The sequence below is a fragment of the Struthio camelus genome, chromosome 10 (genome assembly GCF_040807025.1).
Source record: "Struthio camelus isolate bStrCam1 chromosome 10, bStrCam1.hap1, whole genome shotgun sequence".
In the NCBI taxonomy this organism is placed as follows: Eukaryota; Metazoa; Chordata; class Aves; order Struthioniformes; family Struthionidae; genus Struthio; species Struthio camelus.
In genome coordinates this window covers 18,632,569-18,657,226 of record NC_090951.1, presented here as the reverse complement: position 1 = coordinate 18,657,226, position 24,658 = coordinate 18,632,569, and the positions used below count along the sequence as shown (strand labels likewise).

Here is a 24,658-nt window from a genome sequence, read left to right as displayed (position 1 = left end):
AAGATCCTAGGCAAGATGTCACATTAAATAAGCTATAGATTAGTATTGATAGGGTTTTCCTTCCAAATTTTGAGCTTTATTCATTAAACTCATGGACACAACTAGAACGTTGCCACTACAGAACAAGCCAGATTTTACTTACAACAAATAATTGTAAAGGCTGCTCAGCAGGTAAAGGAGCAGAACTCTTTTTGATTTTCACAGAAACTTTAGCCTCCTCTTCCGATTGCTTTCCTTCTCCTTCTTCAGCATACTTTTTCCTTTTAACTTGACGATTTGATCTTCTCTTCTGCGTGCAGTAGAGTAAAAACAGAATTTTTACTAAAAACCTCCCCTAATATGAATTGCAGGTTTTGGGGTTCTTTAAGCAATACTTTAGCTAGATCTAAAACCAAAGGCTAACATTTGATGGAGAACATGAAGCAGGTGAACCACAGAGGGATAGAAGAAGCCAAATACAATGTTTCAACCTATGAAGCTACTCGTTTTTCTCGTTTTACATATAAACATTTGACACTTGTTCTTAGAGTTCAGAGGCAAACATGGAATATTTCAAGGTAGAGGAACAAAGCCGAAACATAACAGGTCTCTTGTAAGAAAGCATCACTGTTTCAAAATAATTTCATAATGCAGTAGAAAATAGTAGAACAGCGTCTTATTGTCCAATTCAATAATCTATGAGCGAAAGAGACAAAACATGCTGAAGTGTCTCTATTAAACAACACATTGACCAATTACGAAGATCTTCAGAAATTGTAGAGAGAGATTATTAGCTCACGATAAAGCTGTTTCAACTGCTAATACATTTTGTTGCTTTTTCAATGTTTCCTGTTCAACACGTTCTCCACCTTACTCGAGCTTGTTTAAAAGTCACATTTTGCTTGCTTTGTTTTTATTTCTCTGGATCTTCCCGCGTTGTTTCTGCAAGAGTCTGAGGACAAGCAGCTCTAGTTTGGAGAAATAATATTCTGCCTCTCTAATACAGTAATTTCTTCTCCCGCTCACTCTTTAAACTTCAAATGCTTACACCGCTTTCACATATCCTCTCACCATTGAGCACACGGATGTTTAGCATCGCATATTTAACCATTTTAGGACTGATTTCTAAACCCATCCACCAGACAAACAACAATAACAGAGTCAAACAAGTCAGCAAACCTAAAACCTGCTAACATCTGAAAACAGTGCAACTTCCTTAAGACAAGTGATCACTGCAAAAATAAAACCATCAAAATAAAACGGTCTGTGCTAGCAAAATACGTTACACTGAGCTCCACGGCAAAGTGGCTTTTTTATTCAGCCACTGCTGGTTGCAATATACTACACTGATCAGTCGGAGAGGAACCAACTGAGAATAGAACACAAAACGCTCTGCGGTCGTACACAGATAGGGCCACTGGCCTCTACGGCAGATTTTACAGTAAAAATAAGATTGTAGCACAGGAACTTTCTTCCTGACTAATTCAACCTTTAGTCTGGCTGAGATCTGGTAAAATTAACAAACACATTGGAAGTGTTTTAGTATGACAGACAAATAGCACAGCACACGCTACAGCAAAAATCAAAGAATGAGTATTACCATTCTTCTAGAGAAGCGGGGACTGCAGAAATGAAAATACTTCTTCAATCAGCTCTCTACAATAATGCTGCCAGATTAGCTATTCTTTAATAAAAAGTGTTTTTTCTTAGTGCAAAAAGAAACTTTAAGTTTACACAAACACTAAAATATCACACTACAGTTAAATCAACAGTAGTTTGCCGAAGAAAGTAGAAGCTCCCCAAAAGAACGCCAGCTGGTAGGAACAACGTACAGTGACGCATGAGTTAGGAAAAGAAGGATTAAGAACCAGGTTCAAGTTTTTACTTAAGTATTTGTTCAAATTTACAAAACCTACTGAGACATTAAGAAGCACTTTCAATCCTTCTCACTTGTCTTTTTCCTAATACATTAAGCAATGAAGAAAATGTCAATAGACATACGTTTTCTAAGATATTAATATATTACCTGATCTGTTTGAAAAACCTGTGCGTTTCCCTGAACTGAGAAGTACAGGCATACAAAACTGCTCGAAAGCATGAAATTAAGTAGTACCACCCATTTTCCCAACAAATAAATCAACATGTTTTATAAAGACACTGAGAAACTAGGCATACCAAACTAATTATGAAAAACAGACCTAAAATCGCCCACCAGAGCTTAGAAAGAGAAAGCTACTCACAATAGAATAAAAACACATGAAAATGTTGAAAAATAAACAGAGAAAATGAGTTAAAGAACTAAAGTACCTGATACCTTTCCTGTTCTGCTGCTCCCAAACTCTTGCAAAGATAAAGTGCAACGCTGTGTTAAATGTGTGGGTTAGCACGTTTGTCGGTCTGGCCCATGCCCCGCCATTATCCCCAGCCCCTGTTGCCCCTTCAGGCTAGGGCCACCACGCGATCAGACAGTCCTCCCTCTCTGCCCACCCATGCCAGAGCTGAAGACGACCCTTGCAACAGGACTAGCAAAAAACTAAAACAAACAAAACGATCTTAATTAAGACTTCTGTACTCAGTCTGCTGGCCATTAAGTTTATGGTCTGCTGTTACAGAAAACTATTGCTAAATTGCAGTACTTCAGAACCACCAAACCTTTCCAGCTTCTTCAAATAGTACTAAATCCACTTTCCACATTAAGACAAATTCCCTGGCGAATAATTCATTCCATGCTCCCTTACTGGTAACTTTTACCTAAGATACACTATTGCCTATGTTCATTAAAAGCTATTCTGGAAAACGGTTTCTGATCTTTTTTTTCCCCCCTCAGCCTTATTATCTGCAAAACATTAAAGGTCAGCTCTGTACTTCTTAATTATATTTTCTGACATCGCCATCAAATTACGCAACTAACTTTTATTCTACAACACTGTATTTTGAATATTGATTTCATCTCTACAGATCAAATGGCCTGAGAATAAAAATCTGCACATTTTCTGGAAGAAATTTTATTTTTATATGAGTTTGCCCTGAAGTAGGAAAGTTATAAATCTGTTACTTTTCTACACGTAAACAGCATTTAATCTCTTACAGACAGTTCAGATTTTCCCCACATATAATGTTTTAAGTAATTAGCTATGCTATTATTAATTTGAGTGAAAAATGAAATTTAATAGAAATAAAAACACACTACTGGGGAAATCAGCTATAGCTGTCTGAGCCTCGATTCCATATTTTCATTATGTGAATAGTTTTTTGTGTTTTTTGTTTTTTTACTTCAAATAACAATGATAAAATACAAGAGATATAAACAACTTGTAGGCAGGTTAATATTATTTGGTGACTAAAAAAACTTTGTCATTTACTAGAACCAGCATCTATTTTACTTGTTACAGCCTGCTCCCTTGGAGAATCTTGAGGCTTCCAACCAGTAATTATCTGTGTGTCTCTCAGCAGCAAAACTGTCTTCCAGAGATAACCAACCCTCAGAGCTTCAGCAGCCAGTCAGAACTGCAGCTTACTGGGTCGGGTACAACATCCATGCTATCGCCAAGATGCTACAAAAAGGGGACTCTAACCTGTAGGGTTTTATAATTTTCAACAGGAAACCCCCAAACCCACAAACTCTCCAGTCCCCCAAATTGTTGAAATGTAATGAACAAATAAATACTAGCAACACTTGAACACAGGTCAGCTTCTAGTGTCACACTGACTTCTCTTGCTACAGGTAGACAGCACACAATTACTTTACTGACACTTAAAATCAGGAGCTGCAAAACCATACAGAAAAAGTAACTGTCACTGTGTCAAAAGCAATGTAACATTCCGGAGCGTGGACAAAAGAGCTGTAAAAATCACAACACATACAAATGTAAAAGAGGAAAATTCTGGTTACTTACCTGCGCGTCTTCATCTTTCAAAGACCGTTGTGGAGTCTGCTTAGCATCAGACAATTCATCCGAAGACTCATTTTTTCTTTTCTGCTTTTTACCAAGCGTGATGATAAGCTTTCTGTTAAAAATAAAAACACACTCCAAGTGAACATTATATATTAAAGTTTACTTAATTTCAAGATTAAAAATAACATACCTACTAGTGATTTCCTTATTCTTTTTACTATAAAATCAGGAAGTGCCACCATCCAAAAAAGGAAAAACATTTCACAAAAGAGAAATCACAACTTTACAGTAGTTGGTATTTTTTGCTACTGCTAAGGAAATTCTCTACAGGTAAGTAGGTATCTCACTCTTTCAAACTTCTTTGTATCATAATTTTTTCAAATCTATAAATACATGAGATATGAAATGCAACATTTAAAACAAACAATAAGAGACATATAACTATGCGGACAAAAAATAGCATGACTGATATCCACAGATGATGAACAGTAAGACATAAGGCAAATAATTTTATCTTTTTAAAACCGTTCTCATTTTTACTCATAAAAATAAATTTAGCTATGGACAACAACCTGAAATTGTTCAAAACTATGTCTGACATACGGAATTTGTAAGTTCAAATAAGCTAGATTGAGGGAATTGCAAGAATCCCTGTTTTTAAAACGTAACAAATAAATACAGACACTATATTCAATACACAGTTTTATCACTAAGAACTCTTAGAATCTCTCAGAATACTCCAAGAGCCAATCTTGTGCTGAACAAATTAGGTAAATTAAAATGAAAAAGTAGCAATTATTTCTTAGCTCAAATTTAAAGGTTATGCTGCAAATCATATCAATAGCATTTAATTTGTTTTTAACAAATGTGAAAACATTCATGTCAACTATACTAAAATGTCAAAATATATGTCAAAATATTTGTTTTCATTTTGGAAATGTAATAAATATTACCCTTCAAATATGTTTTTAGTGGAATAATCACAGAATGATTACTAGCTACCCAACAAAAACACAGATAAAGAGCTGTCCTAAAACATATATTTTACGTAGTATCTAATCATCAGATCCGTGTAACCAAAAAATGAGGTTAACTGTTCTGGCTCACAAGTATCTTCTGCCAGAAGAAAATGAACACAAGACTCTAGTCTTTATGAAGACAATACACGTTATTTCATGTCCAAGTAGGTTCAAAATATATTGGCCACCCAAAAAAAACCACTGAGAAGGTCGCTGAAACATTTCCGTGTCTTTTGCTTCTCTTTGGAAAACGTCCAAATAGGAGACTATCGCATATTTACTACACCCAGACTAACAGTCCGCACAGAAAACACAAATCTTAAATTACTAACACACTACAGATGGTTAAGACGACACAGGTAAAAAGATCGTAGCCATATTTTAAAAAGCAATTAACATTTCTACATGTTTTCAATATTTAGCCATAGTATGTTCTGTGGAAAGGTTAAAGGAAAAAATCACTTCCACTCGCATCTTTTCGGTTTCACAGTATGAACTGGAAGGTGCTGGCAAATGCACATGGACGTTAACTCGCAGTAAGCACAGGATCACAATTCTGTGTTTAAGCAGAACAGCTTGTTCAAAAGTGAATTCTGGTCCTCAAGTCCCTGCTTTTTGTTAGATGTTCTCGGTTTAATTATTGATTACAAATCATTTTTCATAATCACAGGAAATAAAATTTCAAAAATGAACAGAATGGTTTTCCTATCGTCTTCAAACGTAGTTTCTTTTCCTCTTGCTTTTCAATTTCTGATGAGGGCTTTTTTTAATACTGTGGGATTTCAGTTATTTGTAAAACACGTTTCTTTCTGATAATAGACTCAGACTGTCCACTTGCATCATTTTTCCCCCCACTTGGCTTCGTAGAATTTAAAGGTGCGTCATTAGCACGTGTCAGCTAATACAACCGTTTAGCTAATTTTTTCAAATCTAAGGGCAGACGCTGCGATTGAGCTTCTGAACTTCTTGTTAAAGGGAGTTGTGCATGCTAAAATTTAACAGAGATTACAAGGGACACCTCAAATTCATGGGCAAGAAGCTACTGAAGACACCTATCTCGGGAAGCTCCTGAACTGCATGTTTGGAGGCTGGGAAGTCATGCAGAAGTACCATTTTTGCCCTGTTCTTATAATCCTTTCGGTGCACCCACTTGTGGCCACTGCTGGAGACGGGATACCAAGACAGATCAATCTCTGTTCTCATCTAGTACAGACACTCCTGCACACTCCTACAAGCCCCCGCGGGACGAGCGTTACACTAAAGCATAAATGCACGAGAGTTTAACGGGGGACACGCTGGAGCAGTGAGTAAAGAGCCCTGCAAACTGAAAGTTTCTGGTAGGGCACAGTGGAAGAGAGCCCAGCTCAACTCTGCTAGACTCTGGTGGTGTGCTGATTACTATCAGCGGATGCATACGCAATAGGGCTTGCTTTAGTTTCAGACAAAAACTAAAGCTGGGATGCAATAATAGCAGGCAAGCCAAATACGTAAAGAATACGTATATGACGGTAAAGAACGTACAAAGCATCCAAACCGTTACCCCAAGAGCGGGGAGGGGAGCATCCAACAAAAAGAACAGGAAAAGTTGTTGCACATGGAAAAGCAGATTGCACGGAGAGAGAAAGCGAAACAAACAGGAACAACTTCTTTGTGCCCAGATCTTGAGGGAAAAGGACTGGGAAGAAACAACTCCACGTCTGATGGAACAGGAGCCACCACCAAGAACTCTACAAAAATTAAGTCTTTATTAAAAGGGATATATTGGAATTCAGAACTTACATTACAAATTCTACCCAGTGAATGAAGAATTAAGAAATATTTTATGAATTCACAAAAACTGACAAGATCAGTGTTTTCCTTCACATAATGAAGCGCTCTCTATTGCACGTTACAAATAATTTACACACTTCTCTAAAGTTTGCCCATATGTTATCAGCAAGTGCAATAAGTTGTGCTGATTTGTAACTGTCCCCTGTTGATCTCTTCACTGAAAGAACTGGACAAAGCATATTCAATCCAACGAACTCATAATCTGTAAATTAATATTTCTCCAGTAAATAAGATCACAAGTCTTCTCTTCCGATCGGCAAAAAAAAGGCAACACAGCCTGACATATGACAACAAAGACATAATTGTCATTTTCAGACATATTTTGGTTTTTTGGATGAAAACAAGACTACTTTAGTAACAACAAAAAAAAGGGATAACTAAATATATTTTAATATATTAATGTTTTACATTATGCAGAGCCTCGTCCAGTCAAGTCCTGAATATGTCCAAGGCTGATACCTCTGTGGGCAACTTGGTCCTAATTTTGTCCATCCTCTATGTAACAGTAGATTTAAAGTGCTTCCTAAATGCATGTTGCTATGTTAAGCATCTGTATCCATGCAACCTTAGCTTCATCTTCATTTCATACATAATTAACACCTTAGACTCAGACTGCTTCTGAATTCAAAACAGTAATAAGAAAGGCCATGACAGTTTTCCTATGGGTTGCAGTAGCAGCCTTTGAATAGCAGAGCAATGTAAGGACCTTCAATTACGGCACATTGGTGCCAGTATTTGGCAGTGACAGACTGCTCTCCACTCCACCTTTCCTTGCATGTTTTCTCTCTCCTTTTCTTTAGTAGTACCCCCTTGTGTTCACCTCTTACTCTGTCCCTCCAGTCTTACCCATAAATTATTCCATTCCTCTACAGGCTGCTCCGTCTTACTTTGTTCTTGCAATCCCCACCCCCGGCACTCCTCTTCCCAAGCATCTCCCTGATGTTTTCTGACCATCTTCTCCACCCGCTGCAGATCTGATTGCCTCCTCCTCTACACGGATACCCTGCCAAGGAAAGCAGTCAATGTACTGCTTCACTCCCTTCTGAGCCAGCGCCCAGCACCACAGCGCTCCCTGTTATCAGAAGTTGCTGAACTACAGTATGGCGCTGAAGTCATCAGTTTCTATTAGTAAAAATGCAATCTGCTCCCATTTTGGCCAGAAACTTCTAAAAAAATCTGCTGTGTGAAAACAATGATTTTCAGACGCTTGTAAACTGGATCAATTCTGTAAAGTTTTTCACTGAAAAAGCAAGTTCTTTCTTGCCAGTTTGTAAATTTCTGCATGAAAGCATAGAGATCCTCGGCTGAAATCCCTTTTCCAAACTGAAACAAACTGTTCAGAAGAGAAACTATTCTGTTTCTCTAGAAAGGAAACAGCACACTGCAGACGTAGTATAAATAATATCACTGGACTCCACACCAATCTCACTTTTTCTTGCTTTTTAAAACCTAAAACCCCTTCTTACATAACATCTAGAAATATTATTTTAATTAGAAAACATATTGCCTTCTTCTGTAACCACAAATTAAAATTAAAATGTTGAGAAACTTATTATTTCTAATCTTTAGGACATGACCCAGTGTTTTAGGACCACAAACCTAGAAGCCTAAGGATCAGCAAGACCACCATGAACCATAATTGGAGGAGCACATCTGTAAACTGTGCAGTTTCTTCCTTATACATGAAAAACTTGTAGCAATCTGTTGCGTTCCCCCTTCTGTTTGAAAGCAGAGAACGCGATGGAAGAGTTGTCAGTGCCTTAAACAGCTTTAAAATTGTGAAGAACAATTTTCAAAGCCTTCCAAATAAACAACAAAACACCTGTTATCACCAGCTACGTTCGTCTTTCTTTAATAACTCAGTAAAAACAAAACAAAACCTAACCAATTCTATCTATTAGCAAAATCCAAAGCAGATTTTTCTCTCAACAAGATACAGTATCCTCTTGAAATCAGAGATACTGGTAACATAAAAAAAAAAAAGTTACTCCTATCATTTTAGCATAAGCTTAATAAACGATAGCATACTAAAATTAGCCGCTGCCTCCATCTCCAGTTATATCTGACATTAATACCTGGATTGTACGCTGACTTTTAAAACAGTCTAGTCTAGTCTCAAACAAATAACCCTTTCAGGTTCGTACCAAATTAGAACAACAACGCAAGAGAACAAATCAGTGTTTAGGTATTTGGTTGACAAAACCGTACTGTTCTGCATTCATGCATCCTGCAAAAGAAAGTTAAGATTATGTGACTTAAACCCAACTTCCACATCAAAACTTAGAATCTGAGCGCAGCAAAAGCTACGCCAAGGAGTCATCGCTCGCTGCGTGTAAACGCATCCCAGCAGGGTGGTCTGATTTGGAACGCGTGCCCCGTTTCCAATCCCGACAAAACAGCGGTTGTGATCTAACCCAGAGATTCAGTGAGAGCTCTTGCCTTGGATCACAGGTTTACTACCCAACATTTGGCTACGACGTACATGAAATATAGTACAAGAAGCAACTTCACAATGTCTGCTATCCATGAAATTCACTTGAAGACTTTGCATTTAACCTTAAATGATATAAGACCGGCATAACACATGAATCATTTGCTTTTTTACAGGTCTCCTGTTGCTAACTGAGTTTAGACAGGATTCAAACTATCTTAACAGTATCATATCAAAGAGCGATGATATAAAGATTTTCTGTCAGGGTCTTAAGTCCCTAAAACACTCGGTATTGTAAAGGGTGTATCTGATATCTACTTCAAGGCTACAGAGACATTTATTCATTTGAGTAGGGCACTGGATCACAAAGGACTTGTTGGATTCATGCACTACATAATTTAAGGGTTAATAATTAAAAGATGATGTACCATTGTTCTTTTTAGTACATACAACAATCAGCGTGTTTCTGGTAACAGGAAATAGTTTTGAACTTAAAGGGCTACCACCCTGAAAGAAACTTATGCAAGTCTACTTCTACTCAGCTTTTTTTTTTTTTTTTAAATCATGCAGTGAGGCGGAAAAAAAAGCCTAAATGTAGTCTACTGATATTGTCCTTTACATCAGTAATGTGGAGCTGCTGGTTTTCACTAGGGCCACGATATTTAATTTTATGTTTGCATAGGTGGGAATACAGTGAGCTGTAAAATCTAAATGCCAATCTAGTTTTCTGGACAACAGAACGTTCATGAATTCAAAACTCTTCTATCCTTTACACATCAAGTGGTATTAAAGTTCACTCACTTTTCAGTTTAAACATGCATCACCTTAAATGGAAGAAATGGAGTTATAATCAATTAGAAAAGCCCATAAATAGATACAAATTCTATGCAAAAATGTTAAGTATTTAAATAGACTCCTAAACATCAATGCACTATGCTGGCTATCCAGAATAAAAGTGGGTCTGCAATCCTCAGAAAAATTGTATAGTTAGTGAGTTGTAAAGAATTAACCTGAAAAGTAACCAGGACATAAAACAAACAGGTTACATAATTTGATAATGCTAAATACATTATACATACATTATTTTACTATGATTAATTTGTCATACACTTAAAACATTCTTAGTAATAAGAATTCTGCCATTTATCTTCATCAACGCTTGTGGCACATCAACTTTAATTATTGAATTCAGTTCTAAATCATCTGACTGAAATTAATAGGTGTTATTTCTTTGACTTCAATAGGTCAGAGGATTAAAAATCTTAATCCCTGCCTTTAGAACAAAACTGTAGCCTGCCTAGCAAGTAGTTGCTAGTGATTTATATCTAACAACAATAAATTGAGAACAATCATGTTTTTACCATACTTGCAGATCTCATAGGAAACACTAAGGAAAGTATAAACAGTTAACATAAAGCCTGAAAAGACATACCAATCTATGTATAATTAGTAAGGGGAAAAAAAAAAAAAAAAAAAAAGATTGTTTAAAATCATCCTGTCCCCTAAATTACGACACACAGTAGTTAAACTTATTTGGATCCTAGAGGAGGGCTACTCAATTTCAGTAAAAGCCATGCTTTTATGGCTTTTTATTATATTTTTATGGACGCATTTTTACCGATGGCTACCGGGCAATTTTTAATCAAGGTATGTTCAGCAAGCAGTGTGCTGGTTCCAGCTGTGCCAGCTCAGCCAGGCCCAGGTTATCAGCCTGCTACCAGGCACAGCCGGGAAACTGGCACTCAGCAAATCCTCCTCCTCAGAATGCAAGCTGAATCTGCATACCTAAGAGTTACTGCAAATCAAACCTGCTTGCTATAGAAATCACCAAAAATAAGTCATTTGGGATGGACAAATGAAAGCGGATGTCCTTTTAAAAAGGAAAGCCAGACACACCCAAACAAGTTCTCCCTACTTCTTAGAACGTATACTTAATGTTATGACGGTACACCTGTAACTGTAAGGTGTCACTGGGGATGTCAATGTCTGTAAAAGAAATGCAGTTGATAACAGTAACAATTGGTAATTTGTTTTATTTTTATAATGGGATTTTTCAGTGTCTTCAGCTTTCACAATGCTTCTATTTAAGCAGGAAAGAAAATACCCTGTCATATATATTGCCGCTTTTTCTTTTCTTTTTCTTTACTGCTTTTTTCCCCCGTAATTAAAAAGTGAGTTTTCTCTTCCAACTTTAGAAAGATCTCAAAAATCTTTGTTTCCAAGAGAAAAATAAAAGCTTTTTGTGAAACAAGGCATTCCTTCCCCTTCCTCCCCTAAGCACTTATGTCTTCAAGATATTATTTTATCATGGTAAAACTTTCTCCCAAGATCTGACCAACTAAACCAAATGATTATTTAATCAGAGTTTGTTTTGGTTTTCTCGATTATCTTAAAATAACGTAAACTGACAACTCACCCAATCAAAACCTGAATCATATTTTGAGACGTCAGTAATTTCCAGAACATGCTTAGATTCATTAAAGAATATTTTCATAAGATTGTAATATAGAAAGCTTTAAAAGAGTTTCTGAGCCTTTTCAAAGCTTTCTCTTCCAAAAAAACCCAGATTTTAATAACAAACTTTGGTAAACACACAATCTTTTAACCACCTTTGAAAACCAGCTCTAAACTGTTTATAGTAATTATTACTTGTACATAGGAGCACTTCAAGTAAAGTCTGGCAGGATTATTTGTAAAAAAAAAAATATCAGGGTCTTTTTTTTTTAATTCACTGCTCTTCAAAACAGATGTATTATATCCTTGCTAAACATTTTATATTTTATTTATAGAAAAAAAACACATAAAACAGTGCAATTATAATAACACATGAAGCTACTCAGAAACAAAAAAGTGAAGTAACTGGGAGCCAGGAAGCCTCAGATTTACAACCAACCACCGAAATCTATAGATACTGCAGAATCTGTAATACGTGGTCCTAGAAGCCTCCCACCACTGCTCATTAACAGGGTCTGACGAGTCAACCTTAGGTATGTGTCCCACGCACCGTCAGCGCTATCTGGCAGCAGGATGAAGTTAACAGAGCGCTCTTGGGGCATTAGCTGGTTAAACAGGTAAATAACGGGGAGGCAAACCTTGACAGATCGATGCCAAATTCCTAAAGAAGTTGACCACAGTCAACTAAATGGGAGTCTCCTCACCAGCTTCAGCATGCTTGGGATCACGTTTAAAAATATAGTTTGGGAAGCGTCTTATCTGCTTGTCATTTCACACTGCCTTGTGATATCTTGAAAATAAATCCAAATGAATGTGGAGAGTTACGTGTTTCATGAAGACAGAAAACTGTCTGGAGAAGCATAAATCAAAGGGAACAGTTTATTTCACTATTTTGAAACAGAAAAAAGTTGTGGAAACAATGTAATATATCACAAGGATTATCATTCAGTAGGTCTGGTTAATTATCCGGGAGAATGAATAAAAAGCACACTATGGACAATTCATATAAAACTTCAAGAAACTCATACTAAACAATAGCATATAAGTTTCCAGACTAGAAAGACACACAAAATGTCCATCTGTTATAGAACATGATTCAATTTAGGAACATGAAAGGGAAATTAACTCTGGAAGTAAATCTCCCAAACCCCACTTCTGACAAGCAGATGGGGGGGGGGGGGGGGGAACGACAAAAAAAAAAAAAAAAAACAACCAGAAAGCACTATACAGTGTTAACATATTATTCATATGTCAATCCATAACTAGAAAGGAAGGAAATAAAGACCAGGAAGGTTCAGGTTAAGAATCAATGAGAAGTTGCAGTAATAACCTTTGTACTATAGGATAACTTCTCAAGGAAGAGGTTCACTTGGAATAAGTAAGAAAACCACAAATCTCTACAAAAATTGCAAATCAGATTGCAGAGAAATGAGCTGATTAAAAGCACATTCATTTGTGCTCCATAAATGTAAGAATATAAATATGTATGTGAGACATTTAAATCTGGACAGATGTGCCAGCTAATATTTCTGTTACTGCAAAAAGGGCGCAGCATTCCAAAAATAAAAATCACATCATAACTAAGATTTCTGTTTCGAGTCCTACTTGACAGACTTAGCATTGGCAATCACATGCTTTCCTTTAAAGCTATACTGGAGAACCGGCTTAGCAGCAAAGTCAGAAGGAGTGCCACCTACTGAATCCCTAGCAGCGATCTAACATTTTACAAGTCTCTTTGTAGGTGCCATACCAAGGTACCAACCCAGTTTGAGCCAGTTGAGTCTGCAAAGTTTTTAGGTTGGCAGATTAAATTGACAGGACTGAAGACTACAAAGCGCTTTGAATAAAAATTTTCTAAAAGACACTTTACCTTTGATATAACATGCAATACCTGTGTGAATACTCACTTCCCAAAAAGTTCATTACACTTGCAGTTTCCTCCTATGCAGTTTATCACATATACTACATTGATGATATATGCCAGAATTGATAGAGACAGCATTTATAATATCAGATAAACTTAATTCAAATTCAAAACAAATTACACTGGTAGATGAAAGATACTTCAGTCTTGTCTATGCTTCAAAGTACAGGGTAATGTAGGCTATGAATTTAAAATATGAAAGCTATTCTCTTCAAAGGATAGTTCTAAAATGATTCAGTCTAAAGAGAAAACAAAGCATTCTTGTTCCTGAATAAGAAAGTCCACACACGGACTGAACTGGAAAGAATTTTCTGTAGGCAGTGAAGCACACTATTTTGTTATCAGTAAGCAGCTTTCATTTTCATAGAATGCTTGCAAACTGAAGAGAAATAAGAGGACATTTAAATCTACTTACCCAATTTTTGTTTTCTCTTTAATTTTGGATGAAGAACCAGTTTTTGCCTTTTTGCCTTCCTTGTCCTTCGGTTTAGATTTCACTTTTCTTCCTTTCTTTTCCTCTTTTCCTTCAGCTGAAACACTGGGGAAGTTTTCAGGACTCATTACTCGCGGAATGTTTCTCTCTCCTCTCTCTTTTGCTTTTGCAATTGCTTCGGATATTATGCGATTTGCCTTCTCTTGTTTACTTTCAGAGTCTGCTTTTTTCTTCTGCTTCTTTTCAGACACTACCCTCACCTGGGTATTCTGTAACTTAGTATACGATCCTGAACCATCAGTCTTTTTGGAGGAAGGAGGCTGCAGTATGAAACAAAAAGTAAACAAAATCCCTTTATTTTAACAATACTAACATTCTTTTAAAAAACATGCAAGTGTTTTTAATCTGGAATTGCATTAAAAAAAAAATCAAACTGGCAGAGACTCATGCAAGGACACAACAAAGAAGGAAAATGATTCTGTTTTACCACAGAACGGTGTTGGTTTCAGAATAAGTACATCAATTGTTGTGTTTTAAACAACCCGTCTACATACTGAAAAATCATTATAAAGTACTTTTCTCAAATTTTCTCACCCTTCTTTCCACCTCTGTAGTTAACAGTCATCAATTCTTAAACGTTCTCATACCTTTGACACACATCTCCAAAAAATTATTCTCAAAACGTTTGAACGCAGAGAACCACCGGAGGTAACAGCACAAGTATTCCACTTTTGATACGACACCAGGGCCACAGATATCTTAAAGATATACCTTAAAGACTTAAGAGTTGCAAGACTAACTCAGTGCTAAACAGAACAGACGCTTGAACAAAATCAAGATGAAGAAAAAGACAAAACCAAAACTAAACTATAGAGCGTTATATTGGTAGACAGATCAGAAAGTAATCTTTGTTTTACGTAGAGCAACATGAAGTTCAATACGTTAGTTAGAGGACGTAATTCTCGCTTTTATTTCAGGGTTTTTAATCACGACTTCATCTATGCAGAATTGTTTACACTGAGAACTCGATATCCAAATTATCAGTCTCTCTTTAAGCAGACTAGAAGACATGTTTTTGCTTTCTTCCCCTCCCCCCTTCCCCTTGGAGGAATGGAAAGAATTTCCTATTCAAACAGAGAAAAAAAGCCCAGCAGATAACAGTTATGTTACGTTCTCACCCGTAAACGCGCCTCTGACTACTGCATGAAGAAAAGCCACCCGGAACATCCAAACACATTTTCTGGCCAAATCCAGTGCACTTCACTGGATACATTTTCTATACGTGCCTCAAAGGCTTAATAGCAGTGCTGCAGCACTGGGAAGGAGGCAGGGTTTAGGATCACTCTCTAAAATGCCACCTTAAGGCCTACAGGCTATAACAAATAACCAAGACTCGAGAAAACAGCAACAAGCTCAAGATGGCGATGCAGCACGACTCCCGCAGCAGCAGCCAGTAATAAGGAAGGTTATTCAATCCCATTAGCCTTTTAGCCCAAAGAACCCCTCCTCCTCCCACTCATTCAGGCTTTCACTTACCCTTCCTCTTGGCCTCTTCACTGAAGACATTTTTGGCGTCAGACAAAGGCTTGCCCTCTGCTTTTTCAGCACCCCAGGCAGTGCTCAGGAGAAAAGCATTGAAAGAAGATTGCTAAATGGCCTATTTAGCAAGCTGCAGCCAAGATATGCACAACCCTCCACAAACACACATTGTGATTTATCCACATCTTTCTCCCTTGACAAGTATACATCCACTGATCGTCCAGCTCAGGTACGACAAAGACTGTCTACCTCCCGCAAAGAGCTGAATTTCAACAATAGCTGTAAGCAGATAGCCAGATTCCAACAAAGCACAGAAAGAAATGAATGCACAAAGCATCAAAATGCATCAGCATGAATATTAGAGATGTCGTTAAAAATACTGACTCCTTCTGCGGAAGTAGGCCAGCAGATGGTGCTACCAGTTATTATTCCATTAGACTCTGCAATTTAACCCCCAACGGGCTGCTCTTCCCTGCATGTGGTACAGGGATTAACTCTTACTTCTCCACCTCCTGCAGTAACACCACAAATGCCGCTTCGATCCGTTTCGGTTGAAAATCACGGGAACTAACCATTTTTGCGTATTCCACTTCACTGCAACTTTATAGCTCTTTCATCTAAACGGAGGGAGAGGCACCCACTCACCCACCCTCCCCTTGGTCTGCGGCCTCAAACGTATTTTGCTCTCCGAGACACCTTTTACTTTTTCACACTGAACTGACGACTGCAAGCCAGTAACAGTTTTCAGCAGCGTTCCATCATAGGCGTCTCCATTTCTTACGGATAACGGAAGAATGCCCTTCTCTTCATTGTATTCCTTCCCTCTGCCCCCGGCCAAGACCTACAGACCTTCTCAATTAAATGGAACATGACTCTGTAGTAAACTCCTGTTCATTCAAAGATTACTTTGAAATGTTATTTTAAAATGTCTGATAAAATTTTTAAAAAGCATTTTTAACATGTCAAAGCAAACCTAAAAGAAGGTACGATCAGGGTTTTGAAAAGTTGTTTGTTTTCTTTTTCCCCTTTAACAAAAAAACTTTTCACATAAAAACTATATCCTGGCAGTAGCATCGTTTACCAAAGCCCATTCAAGAAGAACGAAGGCAGACCAGAATACGGTCGCTTTTTTTCTTACTATGAATCATGAAATAAGTAAAAATATGTACTGTATGATATCCCATTGACAATTTAAAATATTGCAGTGATTTTGAGATTTTGAAAGTTAGCTCTTACACTTAATCATGCTTTCACTTCTTTTCAGACTCGCTTCACAATGAACTTCCTTGTTCATTTAAAATATTAGTGGTACTCGTACACGAAATGGATTCTTTTGTAAACAATCTCACTTAAATTCAAAGCTATTTCTGTAAACACGCAGCTTAATACACAAGGACAATTATTAAATTTTAATTTTATTTTTTTGAACTCTAGCCAAGAAGCTTCTAAATTATACTTATGCAACCATAACAGAAATTGCAGTGATTTATCTTTTACAGGCATTACTTTGTAAGTTAATGAAAAATGCTAAAAAAAAAAAAAAGCATTATTTTAATATTTTGAGATAAACAAAAAAAGTTTCCTACTTCATTCTCAGTATAATTTTAGCTCTAAACCAAAAGCTACAAAGCTGGTCATGTCAGAGAATTTTTGAAAGACTGAACGATCCCTGAACATTCCAGGCATAGGAAACAAACCAACAGAAAGTTATGCCTAATCACTTTGCTTGCAATAGTAGAAGTGGCAGCTTCTCTGCTAAATCTTTTGCAATAACCTTTCTAGAGACTGTTACTTTAAAATAAAATTTTTTTCCTATATATTTCCTCAGATAACTTTTACTACTTCATTACTATAGAACCGTGAGTTCACTGGACTAGGCTACTGTATGTTTTCATTCCTGAGGCTGACCCTTTGCTTCTTGCTCTATACTATCGTTTCTGTTTATAGGTTATGTCTCCTGCCCTCCACAAACAGTAAAATATTTGTTAGAAAACAGAAGACGCTTTTTGTTTTTTTAATTTTGCTGCAATATTCCTAATCAGATGGGAATGACATTCATGAAAATGCAGGAAGGCACCAGTCAGTCATCCTAAACTAAAGCTTTAATGAAACCTGCATCAAGAAAGTCACCACCGTTACAAAAACCAAAACCTGAAAAGAAACATAAGTGTTCTGAGATTAGAAGAACCAGAAATACCCTTACACTGCAAAGGACAACATCTGCATGTATATCGCATCTACAACAGAAAAGACAAAGCCTTTGCAAAGCCAAAATCGCCCCCCCCACCCCCCCCATTGAGAGATAACGTGCATCAAACATCCTAAAGGAGGATATCCTTTTGCCAATGGCATACAAAGCTATTCCATCTACCAGCACTAAAAGAAATTCTTAACTGACAAATACATAGGAGAAGGTAGAAAGGAAAACCTGAAGGCAGACATGTACTTAAAAACTGAAAATTTTATTTGGAAAAATATGTTTGTAGTTTTCATGGTTGCAAAGATAATCATCCAAATGTAACTGAATGTAAACCAGTGCAACGTCGTCCTCTTGAGCCCGCACAGAGAGCTCCAGGGTATCTGCTGCTGTAATAGCTTTGCCAAGCAGCGGCAGAGTGAAATTAACAAGACTCCAGTCAGTTCCCCTGCTGCTATTCAAAATCCTGTGGGCAGCAATGAAATTGTCAAGAAGCACGTCAATTTCATGCTGCTGCTGCCTGGAGAAGCCATTAATAGCAGCAGGTATAGGCAACTGGGCTGTTCACATGGAAGAGTTATCCCTAAAAAATACTACGGATGGAAGAGAGTAAGACAATAGCTGTAGACTTCCCCACTTATGCCCTGATTCACAGCAGCAAGGATCGCATCTTCTCTTCAGCAGCAGTCAAGAGACTTTGACACGCTGTCTTGCAGGAGCAGGAGGTACACTATACATCTCCGAACGACATCTTGTTAAGCTAACATAAAAAGCAACCGAGTTACCAGGCAATATCCAGAAAGAATCATGACAGAAGTCTTCCCAGTAGCTAGGAGTACTCTAGTGAGCAGGTTTTTCATAAAATGGCATTTCTCCAACACTTTGTTAGTGGGAAGTTCAGGCTATGCACTTGAAGGCCTTCACTGGCTCAACAATTCTTCCTAAGACGAGGATAAATCATTGTCATCAACTCATACAGACACTGTTTTCCCCCCTTGAAGACATAAAGCCACTTTCAGTTTGTTCTATAACCTCTAATAGTTCCTTCATATCCATTGCATATCACTACCCAGGAAGCCCCAAGAAAACAAGCTGAATATATAGAGCAAAAAATTTATCTTCCAGAAAATCCTGCCCTATCTCTTCCATGAACAAAAGATTGCTTCTACTGTAAGAACACATTTCTTACAGCATAGCCATTCATTCCAATGTTGTATTACTTTCAACTCTGTGCATGCACAGAATTTTAAGACTAAATCTCTCTCCTGAGCTACATCCATTCTAGATATACTCAAAGGACTGGTAATGCCTTTCTCTGCTATTTTAATGAGTTACACATTCCTGATTTAATTATATAAAGCATCCTTATCTTTAACAAAAAGATTGATTTTCACTTGTGGATCTACTCACCCAAAGACTAGTTACCACTAAGAACTTAATTATGATCCTACCTTTTCTAAAAGTAGAAAGCTAAGGTTTCATTGTCAATGACTTGAAAGATTCCTTTACTTCTTGTGGTAGATTACAGATATCTGTGGGAAGAGGCAACTACTAAGCACAGTATGCCTAGAAAGCATAATAAATTCTTTTCGGTCCACCAGGTCCATGGACAAATCAAGACGACTTGACATCAACTGCACTGATTTATTTATTTTTCCAGGGTTTCTTCCGAACTGTTTTTTTCTTGTTCAACAGTTGCCCCACATCATCTGCTGGGATTGCTCTTCAAAGCCAAGCACACTGTCAAATGAAGATCCACAGGGTTCTATCATTTTTCCTTTCTTGTTTGGTGCATATATGGAACTATTAAGGGAGGCAGTGAAGCATTTCAAATTATGATTCTTTCATTATGCTGATAATACTCCTCACTCTTTTCCTTGCTTCCTGTTATCACTGCTAACGAATAACTGTCTCAATGTTTCAGGGATACAGAATCTCAAGACATACGTATACCTGAGACCTAACCCAAAAGTCTTACTGCTACATTAAAGAAAGGAAAAAGAAGATACAGGGACAAAAATCTGGTTTTTCCACCTCCCGTGTTTGTTACCTGTAATGTTGACAAATGAATAGCCGATTGCTACTGCAATGTGACACGGCAGCATTCTATTACCTGCACAATAGTTACTTCACAATGTAAATTTGGTTACTGTGATCCAAACTTTACAACACATTTAACACTAAGTTTATGACTGAATTTTAAGACTAATTGGAAATAAACATTAATGCAGAGGACAACAACCTTAAACCAGTCACGTTTCTAAGAGGAAACAAGTACCTGCTTTTCATGCCACACGCTGTCTAGTAGGATGTTGTTTCTCTTCTAAAAGCTACCAAACACAATAATGCATATTACATACATGGACAGTGCTTTCACTACTTCTATAGCTAATATATTACAGTTATTAATAGCCGTGTCTTAACCAGTGAAGTTCTGATTTACCATATCATTCGCGGAGAGGAAATCAAACCAATGCAATCAGATCCTGCTAACCTGGGCATGCTGCAAAGTCAGCATCTGATGTTAGAGAATGAGTCTATAGCACAGTGGAGTTTCCATTTGGAAGCTTTTGGTTGAAAAGAGCTTTTTTGTGGTTCACTGCCAAATATAGGTCAATTCTTTTTCTGAGTATTTGAGAGGTGCACAAGAACTGTGGGCATCTTTCACTGTAAATCTTAAAAGTACTCCTTAACGGAAGTACTATGTAATGGAGCATATTAAATTGCCAGAAAATGAAAGAAACTGAAAGCTTCATCCTGCTTGCTTTACCAAGCTACCACCTTGGATGCATGCCAGTCTTCAGTGGCTTGGTGTTCTCTGCCCACGCACCCACTTCTCTTTGGCGGTAGTCTGTAATGAGCACAGCTAGCTGGAAACTGGCATACAATACCAAAGAAACCTCCTGCCTCAGTGAAATTCCTCAGGTGCTGTTTTTCACATGCAGAACAAGTAACAGTGACTATTTATACTGATCTAAGCCTGATGTGTTGCATCTCTTTTGTTCTACCCATAGGGTGGGCACCGATCAGAAGTACAGTTAATCTTAACATGAAAGAAAACTGTAGGCACCTACATATAAAAATGTAATAAGATCTAATGATCATATTGAAGTCAATTGGAGTTGTGGATGCACAATGGATCCGAATTACTATGGTTCAGACCAATTTCAGAGGCGTGTTATTATTCTACAGTTCCCTAAAAACCTTTGACGCCTAACCTAAGGATCAAAATGGTTTAGCTTTATTGCCAAGAATACATAAACGTGTCCAGGAAGCGAGCACCACTACTCTGTTTCTTTCTTGCACTCTTAGTTGATCTTACCTGCTAATCCTCTCAATTATTTGACTGCTTAGAAAAAGAAAGTTTAACCCCATAAAAGGAACCTCAGGTTTCACTTTATTGTTTGAGACAAGCTCTGTGCAGGCATCTGGAAAGGAATGTATCAATAGGATACTTAGTTAAATACCTACAGGCAACAAAACAACACAGGTCTTTCCTTAATTTAAAGGGACTGGTCATTAGAGTTTGAAAACCACAGACAAAGCTCTAAGAATGCCTTCCCCCCCTGAAATCTCACCACATCAAATACATTCTCAGAAGGCACAGGTAAGAGTTAGCTTCTTCTGGAACACATCCCAATTTTTACAATAGAAAAACTTCTATTTAGCAGGTAAAGAAACTCAGATAACTTCTGTAACTGTAGGGAAAAGACTGTTGCAAAGCAGCAAAAGACAACAGATCTGCCCAACTTGTTAATAGCCTGTTACACACCAGCAAAACGCATCACTAGCTGAAACACCACAAGCACCCTTCTGGCCCTGGGAAGGGACAAAATTCTGCCAGCATGGGGCACAGCTCCAAAGGAGAAAGAAATACCTTGCATCAGTATGAAGCATCTTCGTTGTTATAACTGCATCAGTAGTAGATAACCAAAAGCAAAAACCAAAGTTGGCTCTAATTTTTAAGTCTTCACTGAACAAATATCAATTAACGTAATCCCTCACCCCAGTAAGTGCTGCTTCAACAACCTGCTGAATAACGCTAGTGGGAAAAAGCAGAATAAGCTGTTAACTTCTCTGTTCTATAGGAAACCTGGCATTCCCTCACAAGATGTAAATTGAGTACATTTTTGTCTTATATTTAAAACCCAGAGTAAGGCGACAGCCTGAACAGTTATTAAAGGTAAATAGTATGTATTTAAAGTGCAGTTAAGGGAACTAAAATAATTCTTACTGTATTTAATGATGTAAACTTTTATTTAGAGAGAACTACTAAAGCCTACCTTTTTATGAGTGCCTCTCCAATTTCAGAAAGGAGGAAAATTTTGCAAACTCTTGTTCTACCTTCAAGTAATCTGATAATAAAGATGCTTCATTTCCTAACTCCTGCAACTTTGATAAAGAAAAATCAAAACTACCTCACAAAATGGAAGCAAACAACAAGAAATCCCTAAACGGGTCTGGCTGGAGTGAGTTTGTGTTTTGTTGTTTTTCTACAAGGTAGGTCAGGTTTTAAGGCATTTTCCTGGGGTTATTTTGAAGACTTTGGAAAGCAGATTTAAAAAATATACATTGTAAATTTACAAGAACAACCACCACCAACAGAAATTCATACCTATTTAAAAAAAATTCTGTTATAAAAAGAATGATTATGTTCTATCTTTCCAGCTCATCAACAAAAAATGATTGTGTTCCATCTTTCCAGTTCATCAACATCAGGTATCAAGAAAACATAAGCCATACCAACAAAACGTAGCAAAAATAAGGTTAAATGCGAGCAAGATTATTCTAGTCCTCCTGCATGCTATCTGCCAAATTTAAAAAGCAAGCAGCCTTGGTAGTAAGTGATCTGGATAAGGAAAGCAGAAAATGTCTATACCAGTATTGTGAGCCACTTCATTGCTCTCCATCTGTCTTTCTAGAGAGCTCTTTTTCTTTTCTGAATGGTAAAGAACTAAAAACAGTTCTGCAGACATCACGCTCCCAAAAGAATCATCACCTGTTCTCCACTCCTGATGTTATAGCCACAAGATTAGTGTTTTGTATTCATAGAAATCTGCATTAAAATGCATATGCTTTTTACGTTCACTGAAAGAGGCCATGGCTGATTTTTAAATACAATACAACGTCTGCAGTTTCCCACAGCAGAGTCTTTTTGTGTTTAAATCACTGTTTGAAAAGTACTATTTTAGTTTTTGCCTGTAATTTTGATGCTAAAAACAGGACATATTTATAGATCAGTGCAATACTGTTCAATTCTTTAACCCTGTTTTTTGATTTTGATCTACAGCATACCGTGTTATACAGCTTCTAACAGAGAAGCAAAGTAGCACATTTGCAGAAGATGACAAACACTCCTCTGAAAGAGAACTTTTAAACTATTACACAGCCTTTTCTGAGGACTTAAAACAGTCACCACATCCCAGATAGTTAAAATCTCTGTGTACCGCAGTGCTCACATATACACGTTTATTACAGGTCAGCTTCAGGGGCAATTCTAACTTAGAGTCCCATTCTTAGCCTTGTCACCTGGTCCGCTACAAATGCTTGTAGCCCTCCCTGCAAATACAGAAAGGGGAATTACTTTTTGCCCAAATCAGCTGAAGTTCAGCAGTCCAGCAATGCAGCGTAGCCTCCTTAACAGAAGTACCAACACAACTGAAGGTATGACACATCACAGCACTGAAATGAGCTGACAGAAGCGGGAGTGGACTTCTTTACACTAGCATCGCCAGCAACATAAAAATATTGTAAAATTAAGACTTTGATAAGGAGTTTATAATAATCCCTTTGTATCGGTATCCAAAAATATCTTTTGGATACTTGCTAGATGCTTCAGTAGGAAAAGGAATGCAGTAATGTATTTAGTTTTATAATCTAAGTATCTGGGATGTTTTACACCATGAAGCTCCCTGTTTAAGAAATGCGTCTGCAGTGAAACACACCTAATTTCAAAATGCATAAATTAACAGGTGACATATGACCTGTTATTACAGACGAATGCATGTCTGCAAGTAATGCTAACCTGAAATTGGTTACTTTGTGACAAAGTGAACAAACTCAGTGTTAAGGAAACCAAAAAATTACCAGAAGGTACTTCAGCACGATAAACAAGACCATTGCTGGGCCTATGTTGATTTTTTTCTTAATACTCCTCAATATAAAACTTCCTTACACTAACCAAAACCCATGACAGTATAGGAAATGCCACACAATGTTTTGAAGTTTAAAATAACAGGGCAAAGTAGAAGTTCTTCCCCCCACCCCAAAACTGGATGCACCGTCACTGGACACCACCCAACACATCTTCATGCAGCTATCATTCAAGATTAACTCAGCTTATGGAGGTGACAGTTTGTTCACTGCAACTTTTTCAAAACTCAATGGCTATCCCAAGGAAACATATTATTAATACCTTCATCTGAAGGCCCTCTTTCCCAAGTTGCTTGATCTAGAACAAAAGAAAGAGAGACCCCAAACGTCTCATCATCACAGCTGACAGCAGTTCTGTCTCATAGCATGGGACAGAACTGTGCCTTGCTCTATCAAGCCAGCCTTTGACAATCATAAAGACCTGCAAGAAAGACTTAGCTTTAAAATATTCAGTTAGGCTGCTTTTCAGCTCTCAGGTTACAGTTATGTATGTACATTAAACTACAAGTGACAGCAGTTGAATTTTTAGTCAGTTTGCTTTAAAAACAAGGCTATGCAATCATGCAGTTCAAGTTTGTGCCTTTATGCTTCATAGCCCCTAGTAGTTTCTAACCCACCGATCCATTTCAGTCAAACTAGGAGGACAGAAATCTCAAGAGATGTCCCTACTGCTTACACGATGCAGACACATAGGCGGACAAGAGATACTTTATTGAGTGAAATGAAGCAACGAGAGCTCAGCCCTTCTTAGAGCTTGGAGAATCCACACGAGAGGTTACTATCACCATAGGCATGAGCTGCGA

At 37.4% G+C, this 24,658-nt stretch overlaps 1 protein-coding gene across 20 annotated transcripts in view; it reads right to left on the bottom strand.

The window, feature by feature from the left end:
* The window catches only part of CHD9 (chromodomain helicase DNA binding protein 9), a 103,973-nt gene that overhangs the window by 45,529 nt on the left and 33,786 nt on the right, over nt 1–24,658 (bottom strand). For 17 of the 20 annotated variants that reach the window (XR_011143345.1, XM_068956391.1, XM_068956384.1 and 14 more), the window contains 3 exons: nt 13,949–14,286; nt 3,876–3,987; nt 143–289 (listed from right to left, as the gene is read on the bottom strand). Coding sequence is in view for 19 of the 20 variants with exons in the window: in XM_068956391.1 (XP_068812492.1) it covers nt 143–289; nt 3,876–3,987; nt 13,949–14,286 (597 nt within the window). In the remaining variant the exon portion in view is untranslated. Of the gene's footprint in view, nt 1–142; nt 290–3,875; nt 3,988–13,948; nt 14,287–15,144; nt 15,407–15,502; nt 15,899–24,658 lie in introns of those variants that run through there. The other 3 variants (XM_068956400.1, XM_068956401.1, XM_068956402.1) reach the window with 2 other exon arrangements.